The sequence below is a fragment of the Numenius arquata genome, chromosome 4 (assembly GCF_964106895.1).
Source record: "Numenius arquata chromosome 4, bNumArq3.hap1.1, whole genome shotgun sequence".
Taxonomy (NCBI): Eukaryota; Metazoa; Chordata; class Aves; order Charadriiformes; family Scolopacidae; genus Numenius; species Numenius arquata.
Window position 1 is genome coordinate 65,335,311 of NC_133579.1, and position 17,326 is coordinate 65,352,636.

At 39.1% G+C, this 17,326-nt stretch overlaps 1 protein-coding gene across 1 annotated transcript; it reads left to right on the forward strand.

The window, feature by feature from the left end:
- Positions 1 to 36: 36 nt before the first annotated feature.
- On the forward strand, positions 37 to 17,031 carry MCUR1 (mitochondrial calcium uniporter regulator 1). Its single transcript, XM_074146523.1, has 9 exons — positions 37 to 459; positions 2,025 to 2,138; positions 3,640 to 3,743; positions 6,201 to 6,302; positions 8,179 to 8,220; positions 10,642 to 10,713; positions 12,947 to 13,000; positions 14,082 to 14,196; positions 15,509 to 17,031. The coding sequence occupies exons 1-9, from the start codon at positions 201 to 203 to the stop codon at positions 15,562 to 15,564; spliced, it is 918 nt and encodes a 305-aa protein (XP_074002624.1). The 5' UTR covers positions 37 to 200; the 3' UTR covers positions 15,565 to 17,031.
- The last annotated feature ends 295 nt before the right edge of the window (positions 17,032 to 17,326 follow it).

Below are 17,326 nucleotides of genomic sequence, written 5' to 3' on the forward strand. Positions count from 1 at the left end.
TGTTTTGCCACGTGCCGGAGGCGGAAGTGAGACGCTGCCCGTAGCGGAAGTGAGACGCTTGCTCAGCGATGGCATTCCAGTAGCGGCGGGGGCAGCGGCAGCAGCGGTTTCCCTCCTTCCCCCCCTCGCCTCATCCGTCGTTGGGACCGGGTGGTGCGGCCACGGCCAGGGGCCAGGCGGCGGCGGCGGCGGCCACGGCCATGAGCGGCGGAAGGCGGGCGCTGCAGCTGCTGCGGCCGCGCGGGGCCGACGGCGCCCTCCCGCCTGCCGGCTCTGGCTCTTCACGTGACCGCCGCGCGCCCCCTTCCCCCGCCTGCCGCTGCCTCGGCCACTGGCAGCGCCCGGCCGCCCCGCCGGGCCCCCGGGCGGCCCTGAGGGCTGTTAACGGCAGGGCGGGGTGGGGAAGGCGGCCCGGCCAGAGCGGCCGGGAGAGCCGGTGGCGGCGGTGCGGGGAGCGGGGTGAGAGCTGGGAGGAGGAAGGTGGCGCTGAGGGACGCGGCGGGGGGGGTGTGTGGGTGTGTGTGTGTGTGTGTAGGGGTGTCACCTCAGCCGCCCCGGTCACCTCAGCCGCCCCCGGGATCCGGTAGCGTGGGGAGCCAAGGGGGTGCAAGGGGTGGGCTGCTCTCCGCAGCAGCTTCTGGAACTGTCCGTAGGGGTAATGGTTACCACTGCTCCTCCTCCCCACCGGAGACTTAAATTGGTTACCCTTTATGTGCCCTTGTCACCAAGAGGGCCAATGGAACCCTGGGCTGCATAGGGAAGAGTGTGGCCAGTAGGTCGAGGGAGGTCATTCTCCCCCTCTGCACTGGTGAGGCCACAACTGGAATACTCTGTCCAGTTCTGGGCTCCCCAGTTCAAGAGAGAGAGGGAACTACTGGAAAGAGTCCAGCGTAGGGCAACAAAGATGATAAAAGGATTGGAGCATCTCCCTTATGAAGAAAGGCTGAGAGAGCTGGGACTCTAGCCTGGAAAAGAGAAGGCTGAGGGGAGACCTTATCTATGTTTACAAGTACCTAAAGGGTGGGTTGAAGGATGATGGAGCCAGACTCTTTTCAGTGGTTCCCAGTGACAGGACGAGGGGCAACGGGCACAAGCTGGAACACAGGAAGTTCCACTCAAATATGAGGAAGAACTTCCTTACGGTGAGGGTGACAGAGCCCTGGAACAGGCTGCCCAGGGGGGTTGTGGAGTCCCTACTCTGGAGATTTTCAAAACCCACCCGGATGCAGTCCTGAGTAATGTGCTATAGGCAATCCTGCTTTGGCAGGGGAGTTGGACTAGATGATCTTTAGAGGTCCCTTCCAACTCTTGAAAATTCTGTGATTCCATGATTTATGGATCTTTAAGTAATACAGTTAAGACGTAGTCGTATTTTCTGCACACCCAAGTGTTTTAAAATATAATGTCTTTGAGGGCAGAGGGTTCTGCCTCCTGACAACTTAACCTCATGTTCCATTTTGCATTCTTTCTGCCAGCTAGTTTACGCACTGGTACTGAATTTCCCTGAATGCCCGATTTCTGTAATACTGATGTTTGGGGGAGGTATTAGTAATTCTTCTAATAGCATTTTAGTGTCTAGAGGGCAACCAGTGAAGATTTACCTCTTTAACAAAGAATGGAAAGAGTCTGTGGATTTCATCCTCAGAGCTAAGAAGTGCTCGCAGCTTCCACATTTTATACTGATAACAGTCAAGGAACAATTTCCAGACCCTGAGGTTTGGTGGGATTTTTCTAGGACAGATGCTCTTGGACAGCATCTCAGAATCGTCCAACCATGACAGTTCTGTGATTGTGTGAAGTGCAGCACTAGCATTGTATTCTATTTTAAAGCTCTTGCGCATAGAGCTTGTTAGATACCTTTTCAGTTTCAAGCAAGCTGCGATAATCTGGATGCACAGTGTAATGTTTTGTCATAAAGGAAAAAATACTTGGGGTAGTAAGGAAACTTCTGGAAATAAAACATGTTGATTAAATATTTTTTCTTAAAAATAACTTACATTTTGTCTACTTTTTTTTTTTTTCAGATCTAAGCATCTCTGTGTCATCATCTTTACAAAGCAAAGGGAATATTTCCTTATGGGGAAACAGGAAGGTTTTTTTTGACACTCATGCGCTGGTATGCCTCTTGGAAGAAAATGGTAATTTGCTAGAAACGGGTAGCTATTTTTAGTGTAATTTCATGAGAGATTTTTTATTTTACAAAGTTTGTTACTTACTTCTCCTTGACGTGATGTTACAGCTTCAGTTTTGTGGATTTTTTTTTTTTTTTTAATGTACTGGGTAATAACATTTACATTTTTTCTACTTTGAAGAGAAACCAGTGAGTTTATATAACTTTGATTGGAGTTATCCTATTCGTAGTTAAAAATGCTAAAGAGAAATTAAATTTTAAGAATTGAAATAAAAATCAGTTTTCAAGGTAGTGGTTTAAAATGTAATAATTGGATTCCTACGTATTTAGTATATAGCACCTTGAATATGCAACAATGTGCTATAATAGAACTGAATATGGAGTACTATGTAAAGTGCAGGGTTTAGGTTATAAAGTAGAATACTATATAAAATATGGCTGGTCTTATGCTGAAACACAGATAAGGGAATAGATTATTTTGGATTCGTGATAACTAATGGTGCTGAAGTGGGGAAGATAACTTCAGGTGAAGTTCAGTACAGCTGAACTGGTTTCTGACAGCTCTCCACCCCCGAAAAGGAGAGGTCCCAGTCTCTCTTCCCTGTCATGTGGCTTCATTTCTTTCCATGTGCCAACCTAATTCTCAGAAAATTCTACAGTTCTTTTGCTTGATTGGTATTCTGAGATGCTAGCTTAATGACCTCACAGAGCAGTTGCGTGAGCACCAGGACACGTACAAACTGGCCAAAGGAGCGAGAATAAAAGAGTGAGAGAGAGAGGAGGGGTATCTTTTCCTTTTGGTGGTGGCAAAATATTATATCAGCTCAGTTATTGAGAGCAACTCGCTCTCAGACCACATACTTGCTTTGTAGCACTTAACTGATAGTTTAAAACAATCATGCTTTTGCAAGTGTTTCTTTTCATAATGGTTAAATCTTGTTCGTGACATTTTTACTCCTACGTTTTGAAACTGGAAAAGTTAAGAGTATTTCTAGGGACAATGTTTTAAAATAGTTCCCAATATGTTCAGTTTAAAAGGTTTCTAATAGTCACTCAGAGATTGGTAGGCCTAAAATCACAGCGGTTAGCTCTGTTCTCAGTTGCTGAATTTTGCACATCTTCAGTGGTTTTGAAGACATATAGTATACTGAAAGTAGGTATCTGCTTTTCAAGGTCATAATTCTTGCTCATAGAAATAACCACATGTGAGATACGGCATTCCATAATACTTCTAGAAAATTTCCATCCTTTATGCTGCTGATATTGTAATCATGCTGTTCTACAGAAGCAGCTATACTATGTCACAGACATGATCTTGAGGTGGAAGAACTTGGAGGTACTGACTGATTTTGTTCTTTTGTTAGTGCTGGATGAAGAGGAGTATATTTTACTATCTTTCGTAACTGACATTCATTTTAACTTGGTGCTGAATTTTAGCAAGTGGCATTTTTGTAAACTGTCCAGATTTAGCTCTCTCTCTGAATGTTGTTGCGTTTTGTTTTGCTTAGGGTTCACCACTCAGCAGTCGGAGGTCATTGTATCTGCATTAGTGAAAATTATGAACACGAACCTGGATATGATTTACAAGGACATGGTCACCAAAGTACAGCAGGTTAGCTCAAAGAGGATGGTGGGGTTGAAGTAAATCAAAACATAGTATGCCTGCTAATGAAATATATCTATTTATTAGTGTTAGACACTGTATTTTAAAAGTTTGAAGGTGAAGAACAAACATTCCTGTGTATCTGTTGGCTAGTGAATTTTGTCTTGAGTTTATCAAATACGTATCAAAGTGGTGTGGTGGACCTTGAGATTTCAGTACGCAAACCACAGGTAGATTTTTTTTTTGTTGTTGTTGTTTCATCCTTATTGGAGCATGAAATATAATTACTGAGAAGGCTTTTAGACAGACATAGCAGCTATTCAGTGCATGGTTTTGAGTAGGTGCAGCTCCTGCATATATTGCAGACTTGTAACAAAGAAGTAGAGATTTCCTCAGTGGTTTACTACCCTATTATGTGGTACCTGTTTATTTATCTCTGTGTCACAGTGACACTTACATTGGATTGGAGTTGAGCTGACTCTCAATATATTTTTTTATATAATGTTTTAGGGCATGATTGGTGTGTTTGTATACACTGGTAACATATAGGAACATGTATAGTTTGGATGCTGATAGATAACAGTGTTGAATATTGCCTTGTTGAGCTCTTAGGCATCTGGCTCCAGAAATGAAACTGAAATTCAGAGTAGGACATGAGTCACTGCATGTGGAACTTAAGCATCTTTGAATGGGATTTACAATATCTGGTATGCTGGAATTCCCTGACACGTAAGCTAGTCAAGTGGACAATACTGACAAGTAGTGTAGCTGAAGTACAACGTCTTGGGCTGCTCTGTGAGACTGGGATTCATGGTCCCAGGTCACCTTCTGAACACAGACTTTAACTTATTTCATAGTAATAAGGCTGCTGTCTTACTTAAAACATGAGAAAGCAGCAGCTGCTGTCTGCGTGGCGTAATAGTCTCGGCAGTAGGGCATCTCACTAAGAAGTGGATTTTGATCTGAATTTTGACCACCTTCCATCTGGGGACACTTCAGCTCATCTTTCCTACCTCCTAGATTCCAGACAAAGCAGACATGGGTGAGCTTCCTACCCCTGTGCTGAACTTGTTCCACAGTCAATCAGAGAATCTCCCATGATTGGTTATAGTTTACAATAAGCAGTCATTACATCCCTGCTTCTTTCTATGCCCAGCTGCTTTTAAATGAAAGTAGACAGGTTTTCCTTTGTTGCTGCTGATGGTAGATGTTTTCTAAGACTGATAGCTTCCACCCTCAGGAGACTTTCCGTCATTACGATTGAAATGTGAAGGTTTGTATGGCATGCTAAGGTAGAAGCAGCTCAGGAGGTGTGTATGCTGTGAATTCTAGACAACATGGTAGAACCTGTAGTTCCTCATAGTCTTTGAATGCATAAGAGCTTATGCAAAAAAAGAATGATGAGTTGGAAGAGGATTTGGAAAATTGTGGATGTAGCTATTACCATTAGGCCCTAGTTGGGTATGTAAAAGATGAAATATTACGTTGGTTAGATAGAGCCTTAGGGGAGGAAAAAAGATACATGTATGTATAGAGATGAAGAAGAGAGAGAATATGGAAGAGTCTGTTCTCTGTTTTACTGAGCTCAGTGCAGACGGGAGAGAACGAAAGCAAGCTGGAGACATCAGGGAGTAATAGAGGCCATGTCCATGGCAGTATTCTTTGTAGACTTTTTGTAACACGTCTAGTACACTGAGCCATGTTTTTTCAGCATTGTGGGTCAGGTAGCCTGGTGAGGGATCTCCAGATGCAATTTAAACATATAGCACTAAGTTAGAACAGCATCTCCTGACAAAAGTGAAGTCAGAGTGCTATGTCAGATTTTTACGGTTCTTAGTCCAGAATCAAAAGCAAGGGACTGCTTATTAGGGGGAGATCTTAAGAAAAGGCAGTGCCTGTTTGCATGTGTAGATAACGTAGGATCTAGAATGATGTCTGCAGACTTTTCCATCCTCGGAAGTTGCAGAGAATTCTTCCATGTCTTCTGTCAGCTCAGTATAACAGACTGAGAAGAGTAATTAAAAGTGTAAGTATAGTGCATGATCTAAGTAGTGAAGCAGAGCAAGCACCTTTGCAGAGGGAGGTAAAAGGAGGTTATTACAAAAGAGTATGGTTGCACTGAGGAGTTTTGGTCTGAAAGCTTGCTTCATTTAGCTCAGAGACATACCTTCTCTCCCCAATGCCTTTGCTAGCTTAAGAATTTGAAGACTAGGAAGAAACTATTTCCTGTGCTATTAATTGAATTATTCTGTGTTAACACTACTAATTTGGTCAAACTTTACAAATGCTTGAGCTTAACTTGCTTATTCTGTCAATTTATCTTGCTTTCTGAAACTCAGATAATCAATCTGAAATTGCTGAATTAAAAATTTCAGGGTACCAAAATAGCCTATCATATTTGTTGGCGAGATGAGGATAAGCATTATAGTTATGATATGTTCTGAGGTTTTCTTCCCTCTTTTAAAGGAAATTGCACTTCAGCAAGTAATGTCCCATATTGGTGGCGTGAAAAAGGATATGATTATTTTGGAAAAAAGTGAATTTTCAGCACTTCGTTCAGAAAATGAGGTAAAAATCCCGATCTTGGAAAGTGCTATTCTCATACTTGCTGCTTTTTTTTTTTTAACGGTGTAAAAATGCATTGTGTACCCAAGGGGTGGGCTCTGAGGTCAGTATGGTTTAACACCTTTAACACTTTAACATTCTCAAATATGAGAAGAAACTTCTTTACGGTGAGGGTGACAGAGCACTGGAACAGGCTGCCCAGGGAGGTTGTGGAGTCCCCGTCTCTGGAGATTTTCAAGACCCGCCTGGATGCAGTCCTGAGTAACATGCTCTGACATGCTCTGGGCAATCCTGCTTCGGCAGGGGAGTTGGACTAGATGATCTTTACGGTCCCTTCCAGCTCTAAAAATTCAGTGAAATTCATTAATGACCTTGTTGATGGAGCAGTGAGTCTGCAGATGATACAAAGCTGGGAGCAGTAGCTGATACACCAGGCAGTTGTGCTGCCATTCAGAGGGACATCAACAAGCTGGGGAAATGGAATGATAGGAATCTCATGAAGCTGAATAAATGGAAGTGCCATGTCCTGCCGCTGGGGAGGAATAAGCCCATGCACCAGGACGGGTTGGGGCTGACCAGCTGGAAAGCAGCTTGGCAGAAGAGGCCCTGAGGGTCCTGGTGGATCCCAAGTTGACCATGAGCCAGTGATGAGCCCTTGTGGCAAGGCAGCCAACAGTCTCACGGGTTGTGTTAGGAGGGCTGCTAGTGGGTCAGGGGAGGTGATCTTTCCCCTCTGCCTGGCACTGGTGAGACTTCATCTGGAGCGCTGGGTCCAGTTCTGGGCTCCTTAGTGCAAGGGAGATGTGGACATGCTGGACAGAGTCCAACAAGCAGCCACAAAGAACAGTGAGGGACTGGAGCATCTTCTATATGAGGAAAGAATGCGAGAGCTCAGGCTGTTTAGCCTGGAGAAGAGGAGGCTCACCAAGGCTCTCATCAATGCATACAAACATTTGAAGGGAACGTATAAAGAGAGACAGGTTCTTTCTGGTGTTGTCCTGTGACAGAACAATAGATAATTGGCACAGACTGAAATGTGGGAAATTCTGTGTAAGCATAAGAAAACTCTTTTTATAGTAAGGGTGGTAGAACACTGGAATAGGATACCGACAGAGGCTCTGGAGTCCCTATCCTGGAGATATTCAAAACCCAACTGGACATGGTCCTGAGCAAACTGCTCTAGTTTCCCCTGCTTTGAGCAGGGAGTTGGACTGAATGATCTTCAGAGAGAGTTAATAGAAGATGCTACAGCTACACCTATTTAATGTATCTTTTGAAAGAGTTAAAGTGATAGAATAATTTGAGTTAGAAAGGACCCCTAGAGAATTTTAGATAGTTGCAGGCTGCAGTATGATTGCCATTTAGCCATCTCTTCTTAAAGCTGAACAAACCCAGCTCTCTTTCCTACTCACCCTCTGCCCCCAACACAGTGTGCTCCAGCCCCCCATGATCTTCGTGGTCCTCCACTGGACTTGCTGCAGTATATCAACATCTGTCTTTCACCAGGGAGCCTAAGGCTTGACACGGCACTTCCAGTGCAGGCATACAAGTGCTGAATATGGAGAAATAATCCCTTCCCTTGGCCTGCTGGGTTTACTGGTGCTCATGCCATCCTATGCATTTGGCCATATTTACTGCTGTGGGATGTTGCAAGCTCTGGTCTTGCTCTGTTTGGAAATGCACACCGCTGAGTAAATATGCATAAGTATACACGTGTGTATACATATTGAGGGCATACAGTTAAACCATGCTCGTTTTGCCTGCCTTTTCACATTATGGATTATAGTCATAGTTACTGATTGTGCAAATGCATTAGTATTTCTAGATTATGTTGTTTTATATACAGTAATAAAGTGTACCATTTTTTCTGCTCTCCTAGAAAATAAAACTTGAACTCCAGCAGATAAAGAAGCAAGTCATGGTAAGATACCATATCAATATAATTTAGAATTAACACCTGTCTGTTTTGCTTTAAGTAAAAAATAATTGTTTCTTTCAAGATTTTTACTTTAAAAGCTATGCTTAATTACTGTGATATATAGGTTACTGAAACTGCAGTTGATGCAGTGTGGGCTGCAGCAAAAACAATTTCATGCTTTCTTCATTTATGGTCATAGAGAACTGTGAACGGTACAAGAGGTGAAGAAAAATGTAACTAAAGATTCTTTTTTATTACTTAGCCACTTTCTGAATCTAAATTAAGGACAACTGCCATGTCACGGTTAAGGCTGAGTGAAGTTCTGCATTTAGGCCTGCCTGTTACATGTAAAGACACAACATACTTTTAGAATTACAGCACTTTCTAATTGGTTTGGAGTTTTTTTGTTGGGAGTTTTTTTGTTAGGCTTGTGTTTTGGGGGGGTGAGTTGGGTTTTTTGTTTGTTTTTGTGGTTTTATTTTTGTTAGGGGTTTTTTTTTTTTTGTGTTTGTGGTTGGGTTTTGGGGGTTTTTTTTTGTCTGAAGACATATCTGTTAGCTGTCCAGAATTAAAAATAGCTTTTAATGGGCTTTTTTAGGTCACTAAGTTTGGGACATTTATGTTTGGTCCCATATTTTTGGGAGCAAATGACCTTTGCAAGAAAACGGACTCTGGAGAAAACTTACTCTGTTAATTATCATACAGATTACTATTCTAATCAGGTTTAAGCATCAGTGCTGTGTTTCTGTTTATGGTTTGCCTGTCTTGAATAGCAGTCCAAACAGCCATGTACCATCAAAAAGAAGACTGTCTCAAAATCTTATTATTTCAATGGGTGTGGAGTCTATAAGCAGACTTTACACAGAAACAAACATTCTTGCAAGAGTGATTAAGATTGGAAACAGGGAAACATTAACTGTTCTTAGGGAGTATGGTCATCTGACTTGAGAGCAGTTAATGTTTCCTGCTGTGGTGTCCTCCTTAGCTGGAAGGATGGAGCATTCTTTCTCTAGGATTTGTCCATGAAACTGGCAGAATATTGGACTTGTTGAGCTGCCTGACAGTGACTCAAACTCAGCCTAGTGCCTCCTTGCCATTTCTTTCCTATTCTCTTCAATTCCTTTTTGCACTGTCATCTCCAGAAGGAGAACATAAATTTCTCAAGGCTAATCCTACATAACATACTGTGTTATGAAATGCTTAGTGCATCTGGGTTTTCAGAATACCATTTTAAAATATTCAGAATCTAATTTTTGAATTGCAACTTATTTTATGGTTTTATTTGCATGTAAATGAGTTAGTGTAATCCACTGGTAGAGCATCAAGGATCTGAGTCATCTTTCATAAAAGCTAGATGTCTAAATTTTGCTTTTAGCTGTAAATATAATGTAACTTGCCCTTGTGAGAATCACATTTGCTCATACTTGTTCCTCTAAAAGACAAGACACAATGTTGTAAAAATTTAAGAAGAAATTATTTCTAACTTTTTGATTTCATTAAAGTGTAATGTATCATGTTGCAATGATATCTAATTATAAACCAGTTAAAGTTAAAAAATTCAAACTTGGAAATTGAGTCTAATTATTATTCATACTAACTTAATGAACTCTTGACTAGTTGACATTGGCCTGCTTGAGAGAAGCTTACTTGTTTTTGATAGTAGAATCTCCCAGAACATCAGCAATCTTTTGCTTCTCCCGCACGTTCGTCTGATCAGCGGTTTGTCTCATGACAAACTGTCAGCTGGCTGGAATTCCTGCCAGGAGGTTGCATTAAAATGGCAGCTGTCACCGAGAAAAGCAGGAATCACTTACAGCTATTGATGAAGTAAAATGCAAGTGTACACCTTACAGTAGCTCAAAAAAATTAGATGTTTAAAAATATAACAAACATTTCCTGAATTCTAAAATGTCTGTAGCTTTTTCTGAAAGCCCTAGATGGAGTCTTCAGAAACAGATTTTCTTTTACATTGAAAGGCTAGAAACTGCTTTTAAAGTTATTTTGAGCATCAAGATTGCTTCATGGAGGAACTCCAACTTACATGTGTACCTAGGCATGGATTTCTAGAAATCAGAAAGAGTTATGGGTTATATGAAACATTCCCAGCGCTTATAGAAAGTTGTGCTCTCAATTAACTGCTGTTCTCAGTGTTCTGGTTTTAAAAGCGATTGTTAGTTTTTAATTCTGGGATCCAATTCATACTATAGAACATGAGTTCTATAGGGGCTCATAGGGGCCCGAACATGAGTATTTCCTGGGGGAAGAACAGGTATACTTATACTTTTGAAAATTATGTACGTTAATTGGAGAGAAGCTTGATTCCTGACATATGTAAGAAAAGGCATAATACATTTGTCTGTTTTTTTTCTGCTTATAATTAAATAGAAAATCATGCTTTCTGCTTTATCAATTATTTCCCATTAGGATGAAATTACCAAAGTTCGTGCAGATAACAAGTTAAACCTAAACCTAGAGAAGAGCAGAGTAAAAGAATTGGTAAGTTTTGCTTACTTCTTGTTGCTTTCTTCTAGAAACATCTAAACAGTGAGTAGTTTCCAAAGTTGATTAAGAGCATCTTACCAAAAGAGCATGTTCATATTAATTTATAGTATCATTCAGCTTCAAGAAAGTATTAATCGAAGTTACTCATCCTTATGCTGCTCTAGTACAAGGTGCCATGTTTGGTGTGTCTATCTATTTTGATATTGGTTTAATATTGTGATTAACACATTACACTTAAATCTATTAGATATTTAGTCTAAATATGCTGACTAGCTGCCTAGAGGTTTTCTATATTATTAGTATATCTCTTTCTCTCTGTTCCCACTTAATTAATTTTACATGTTTATTAAATTTATCATCACTGAAGATGTTTCATTTCCTTTAGCTAGAGAATTTATAGTTTGTCAGGAAATACCTATTGTGAAAATAGTTGAGTTTGGTTTTTTTTTACTTGTAACTGATACTGGTTCAGATTGTTTTGATCTTTGACATATCTGGTAGAACTGAATTTGTGATCTTAAATTAGAACAACGTAGGTGAAGAACTAAATTAACAAATTTTTGCATTATATGTAGCACTCCAAATAGAGTTCTGTTCCCATAGATATTTTTTAATGGGTTTTAGGATCTCAAAAAAATTGCATCTTCTACATTGAAAGATCTTTTAATGACACTTTTCTATTAGTATTATTTCATACTCAGTCCTTTTTCACAGGTGTGTAGTGAAGACGTAATATTTATCTCCAATCTAGGCAATTAAGAACTGTTTAAGTAGATATCATTTATCTTCTGTGTGTGCTGCTTGAATTTTTTCACAATATTTAGTTTAGGTAACAGCTGTGTCAGTAATTTGGTATAATGACTAACAGTCTGTTATCCCATGGTAGATGCTTAAATAAAGTAAAATTTGAGCAGGTAGAATTCCTGTTTAAAGGTTAGTACTTCATGCTAATGTTTAAAAAAAAAAAAAAACCAAACCACAAAACCCATGAAACGTATTAACTGTGTAGATCATAAGCTTTGCAATACTTCGGGCTTACAAAACCCATTTAAATCCACTTTGCTAGTGATAAATTAGGCACTAGTGTTTTCTTGTATATTTATGTAGGAACCTGGAACCTGAACTCTGTCTATTGTGCAGAACACTATGTTGTTTTGACAGCCTCACAGGAAAAGCAGACTGTGCATGACAACTATCTCTTAAAAAGTTGACCAACTTTGTAGTCTGTTGTGCAACTGTAGTTTCATAGTTTCTATGAAAACTGCTTTTTTCTTTTTTTTCTTCCCCCTACTCCCCCACTTTAATTGCCAGCTCTGCCATGCGTGAACAAAAAAGGAAAAAGGCAGGTGAATGGAGAGCAGGTTGTAGCACAACTGCTGAGTTGGGGGTGAGGCATAATCCAGTATTTTCTATAGTAGGCAGAGCATCATTATCATATTTACTTCAATTGTAATGTGACTTAGGACTGAATATCTAGCTTTCTGAAAATAAAACTCATAATTGAAGGTTACTGTGCATTCTTACTGTTACTGTTCAGAAGAGAAATGTCCTAAGTTTAAATTGATTTATCTTGAAGCACCAAGTAGAATGTTCTTCAGTTTTGCTTGGAATAAGTACTGAAGGAGAACTTCTTAATTTGTTAACACTGTGGGCAGTGTTAACAATGTTTTTTTGTTTCAAACTCAATGCTTTCTCTTTTCATTAGTCCATTCCACTTTATATTTCTTGGATAATCCTACATTGCTAAATGCACATCTGTTTATGCTGTGATTTATATCTGCAATGATACAGATGTGATTTAAAAACTCAAAGCATGGTACAAAATTCCGTATGTATTCATGTGGTCATGCATCACAGTGCCTCTAAGCTTGCTGTTAAAAATCTCAAGCTGCATCTGACAAAACTGAATTTTCTCTGTACTGTGAAAGACTTGGACTTAAGGGGAAATCTCCCTGTTGAATTTCAAGGAGGAAGTTTAACCTTGTCTTTCCTGCTTTTTTATGCACTGCTGTTATTATAGGTGTGTAGTGATGCCTTGCAATAAAAGGGTATGTTTCACTGGTTTGAACTGAAGTTTAAAGTCCTTGGGTCTGACCTAGAAAGTTCTAGCCACAAAGTAAAACTTTAACAAATACAAACATCAAGAAAGAAGCTTGTAGAATAGAAATTATTCAGAAAATGTTTATTTGGCTAACAGCATCTTTTTTCCCCCCCCATCCCCCTCTAGTACTCACTTAATGAAAGAAAACTACTTGAAATGAGGACAGAAATAGTGGAATTGGTAAGAACTTGGTAGTTGATTACTACACAGCGAATCTTTTTGTACTTGTGTTATAGGCCTGATATTCTTTTTGACACTTAATGTACAAAATGTCATTGTGCTTTATTTCCACATATATGGAATTTTCATATTGGTACAGGTAACTGCAGTGTTTTCAGAGTAAAAAGGCTTTCATATATATATTATTAGACCCTCTGCATATATACATGAACTGTTTGGTTTTGAAACTTCATGTATGTAGTGTTTTCTCTAGATTAGAATTCTACTCTTAATGTTAGTTTGTGAAATTAATTTTTTTCTCTCCCCTGTGTTCAGTGAGTCTGAAACACATTGCTAGATTGATTTGGCTTCGTTATGGAGGAGGTTTTTACTAAGCATTTCCTCTTCCTTTTGTTTCCTTTCTGTAGTATAGGGAATTATCCCTAGGAAGATGTGTAGCACTAAGTCATTAACTGATTGACAATGTTTCAGTAGTGCTGATTTGAAAAGATCAGCAGTCGTTGTTCTCAGTTTACAAGTTTGGTCTTTCAGTCTTTTCTGAGTAATAATTCTATCCCCCTTTTTGACAGAAGTCCTGTCTTATGTCATAATGAGATTCTGAATTTTTCTGTAGCTGGTTTTGTGGTAGAATTCATTAAAAGATGAAGTCATGCTTTTTTACATCAAAAGACCAATTCTCAGTTTTTCTAATGATGCATAAATCTTTATGCTCTGCTATGTTTTTGCCACAAGAGGCTCTTAGACTTCTCAATAGCTCTTATAATTGAGCAGTGACTGAATGTCAGTGGGACCAATGACAGGTGGAAGTTAATGTGTATGCTGCTAGATTGAGATAAGGAGGCATCCAGTTCTGCTACTTCCTAGATTATGTGTTAAGGAACATGTAATCATACAAATTTCCCAAGCTCACCAAACTATTCAATTCCTTGGATATAATCTGCTAGGAAGGAACTTTACACTTTGAATGCGAATTAACATACATTTAAGGAGGAACCAAAAATATGACTTGAAGAGATGGATTAAATTTCTAAATAAACTAGAAACTGTTCAAATAGCATAATTTTATTGCATTGTTTTTTAGCACGCACAACAAGATCGAGCTCTGACCCAAACAGACAGAAAAATAGACACAGAAGTTGCAGATCTGAAAACAATGCTCGAAACGCACAAACTTGATAATATTAAGTACTTAGCAGGTAAGGAATCTGATGGTTGTCTCTGGTGAGAAACTGTTAAACATTGTTAAATGTTTGGTAAACTCTCAATTGACTGTATTCATAAAGGCACCAACTAAAAAAAAATAAATACTTGAAATAGTCTTAGTCAAGATAAGCACTCTTATTTGTGTACTTAACCCGAAGTTTCCTATGAATCGCAACTTTACTTTGCATGAACTATGGCTGTATGACTTCTTGTTTTTTCACTTGCTTTAGACTGTAATAATAATGTGTATAGGAAATCTGAAAGACTGCCTGTTAAAAAGGGCCACAAAGTTCTTCAATGCCTGACTTAATTATTAAGAGCAGCCTGCTACATGCATTTCTAGGATTTCTTCATCTGTCTGATGGAGATCTGTGTGCAAAATGGAACAGTTCAGCTTTTCTGACTGTTCAACACCACATGCTCTTTAAACTTTCATTTTTTCAGGCATGTCCATTAGATAAATACTATATATGTGTGTATGCCTACACTATTGCCCTAGGTAACTTATATTTTGATGTTTTTCTACTGAGTGTGCAGTGCTTATTAAATGAGCAGGTTTGCAGTAGAAGATTATTCTTCTGAATTAGATTTTCTGATTATTCTTTCACAATAGATTTTGTCACAAGTACAATGACATCTATTCATAGTACTGTACTGTACTTCAAGCATATCCTTTAGAGAGAACCATTACTGGAAAATAAAAGGCCATTTGTTAAAATAAGAGGAAATTCTTTTCCCCACCATCTCTACTCAAAAACATGTTGAACTCTGCATGGAAAAAAAAAAAAAAAATTGCATTGTGTTTGAAGTGCTCCTGTTGCAAACAGTGGCAAAAATCTTTTGTGTGTATATCTATGAACCAAAAGTTGATTTCATTTACATAGAGATTTTAAAAATTGCAAACTGATAAGCCTCATTAAAGATAGCTTTCATTTATTTGTTTGCTGAATACTTGACTGTGATTTAATAATCCTGTTATTCATTTCCTCACTTTACAATTGTAACTTGCCATATTGATCTTTTCTGGAATGGTAAGCAACTAAAGGTTTCTATCAGCCTTTTGATAGTTTTCCAGCCCAGTGTCCCTGCATTCTTTTCTTCCTTCCTTCTTATTTGTCATTTTTGTGCCCCTCCACCTTGAAATTATTTGTTTTAAAATAAAAGTCTTATTTTCTTACGTGGGGAAGGGGTGGTGGTTATACTTTTAGTATTGTAGTAAGATGTGTACATAGCGTTCTGAAGAAATGTTCTGAGAGCTAATGATTTATTGTCTCCATTTCCCCCCCCATTTTTATTTTCTTTCAGGTTCAGTATTTACATGCCTTACTGTAGCACTGGGATTTTATCGTTTATGGAGATAATAAAACATCAATTTAAAGGGACTTCCACTGTCTTGGTTTCTGAAAAAAAAAAGTAGTTTTATCTTTGCCTGGACTTTAACCAAATCTTGACTGTTTTATTTATTTATTTTTTGTAAAGCAGACTGGATTGAGAATGTAACCAAAGACGTGCCTAGAACCAAACTGTACACATATCATGCATATTTTGAAATTTACCTCTGATGAAAGAATGGTATACGCATTTCTGCTGTTTCCCTCCATTCTGAACTGCAGTACACCTTGCTGCTACAAAGTGTCGTATAAGCAAAGACTGGCATTCCTACTAATCGTATGGGGCTGCACGCTCTGGAGAAGAACCTATGAAATTACGTTCCCTTGCCTGTTCAGGCACACTTGCCAGAGTCGGTTGCATTTATCAGACTGAAGTCTTGATTATTAATGTAAAACTGAAACTACACATTTTGTGGCTTGGAGGCACTCTTGTATAAGTAGAATTTGTGTTAACTGAATCATGCTTACTTCCCTCCTTCTAACACTTGTTCATACAGTTGCTATGATCAAATATTTGTTTTGCTATTTTTGTAACATTATAGGTATCAGCTTATTTTCCAGATGGCCGTCCAGTCAGTCATTTTTAGTGAAAGTACTGCGTAATGATAGCAATGTTTGCTGCTGGTTTTATTTGTAATGTATTTCTAGAGGTTTTTGTGACTAACTTGCCTTTGGTACATGTAAGTATCTGATACTCATTCCATATGCTAATTGCTAACTTTTACCACCGTAACTGGAAGTTTGAAATGCAGTAAAATACACTAGTTGTGTTAATTTACTCTAAGTGGTATGAAGTGTCTCTGGTGCTGAATTCTTGATGGAAGGGAGTTGATGCTTCTAGAAAGGAAAGAGATTTTACATGGTGGTTATAAAGCAGGGTTTTAGGCGAGGGAATTGCAATAGTGACAGTCTTCTGGGTTTTTTGTTGTTTAACAAATAAAAAATAATCCTGTTGGTTCTTCAGATATGGAACTTTGATGGTGATATATATACAATGAAAGCAGTAGTGAAGACCTGCAAGGATGTTTAATCCAGTTCTTAGCAAGCCTGTGTGAACTAGTAAGGGCAGCTAAAAGCAATGAAGGCAGGCATCCAGGGTATCCAAATATCTATCATTCTTCCACTGATGAAACGACTGCTTTAGTAGCAGAGCTGCCATCTGTGGTCCTTCGGTTAAGGGAAATTTCTCTTTCTTGCTTGCTTTTAGGAGGAGAGAACAATCTATGCACTGGTAATAAATGCTGTTAGAGCACAACCACAGCTTTGCTAGATGAAAGTAAAGCTGTTCGGCTACTTCGTGCCTGTACTGTAATAACCATTGAACTTTTTTGGTGGTTGGGAATGCCAACTTTGATCGTGTGCAAGTGCAGAGGAAGAGATGGATGCCTGTAACAATACTATGCTGGCCTGAAATAAAGAATTTTGAATATTTCCTAGAAAATTCTGAGTTTTCTTTATAAATGCAACTTTTTAATTTGAATTTAATCTCTTTGAAGGTGAGTCACTGCTAATAGGACTTCTTTTAAGCTAAGAATTAGCAACTATTTAGAACTAACTTTAAATATAGGGTCTATCCTGCTAAAAATAGCTACTGTGCAAGTAAACTTCTTTTCAGGGCAGGTGGAAGGAGGAAGTGAAAGATTGTAAAGCAGCACTGTCCTGGAATTGGCAAGGTATCAGGCAAACCAGTGCTTATTGGTGAGTGTTCTAAACGAGAAATAAAGTTAAAATG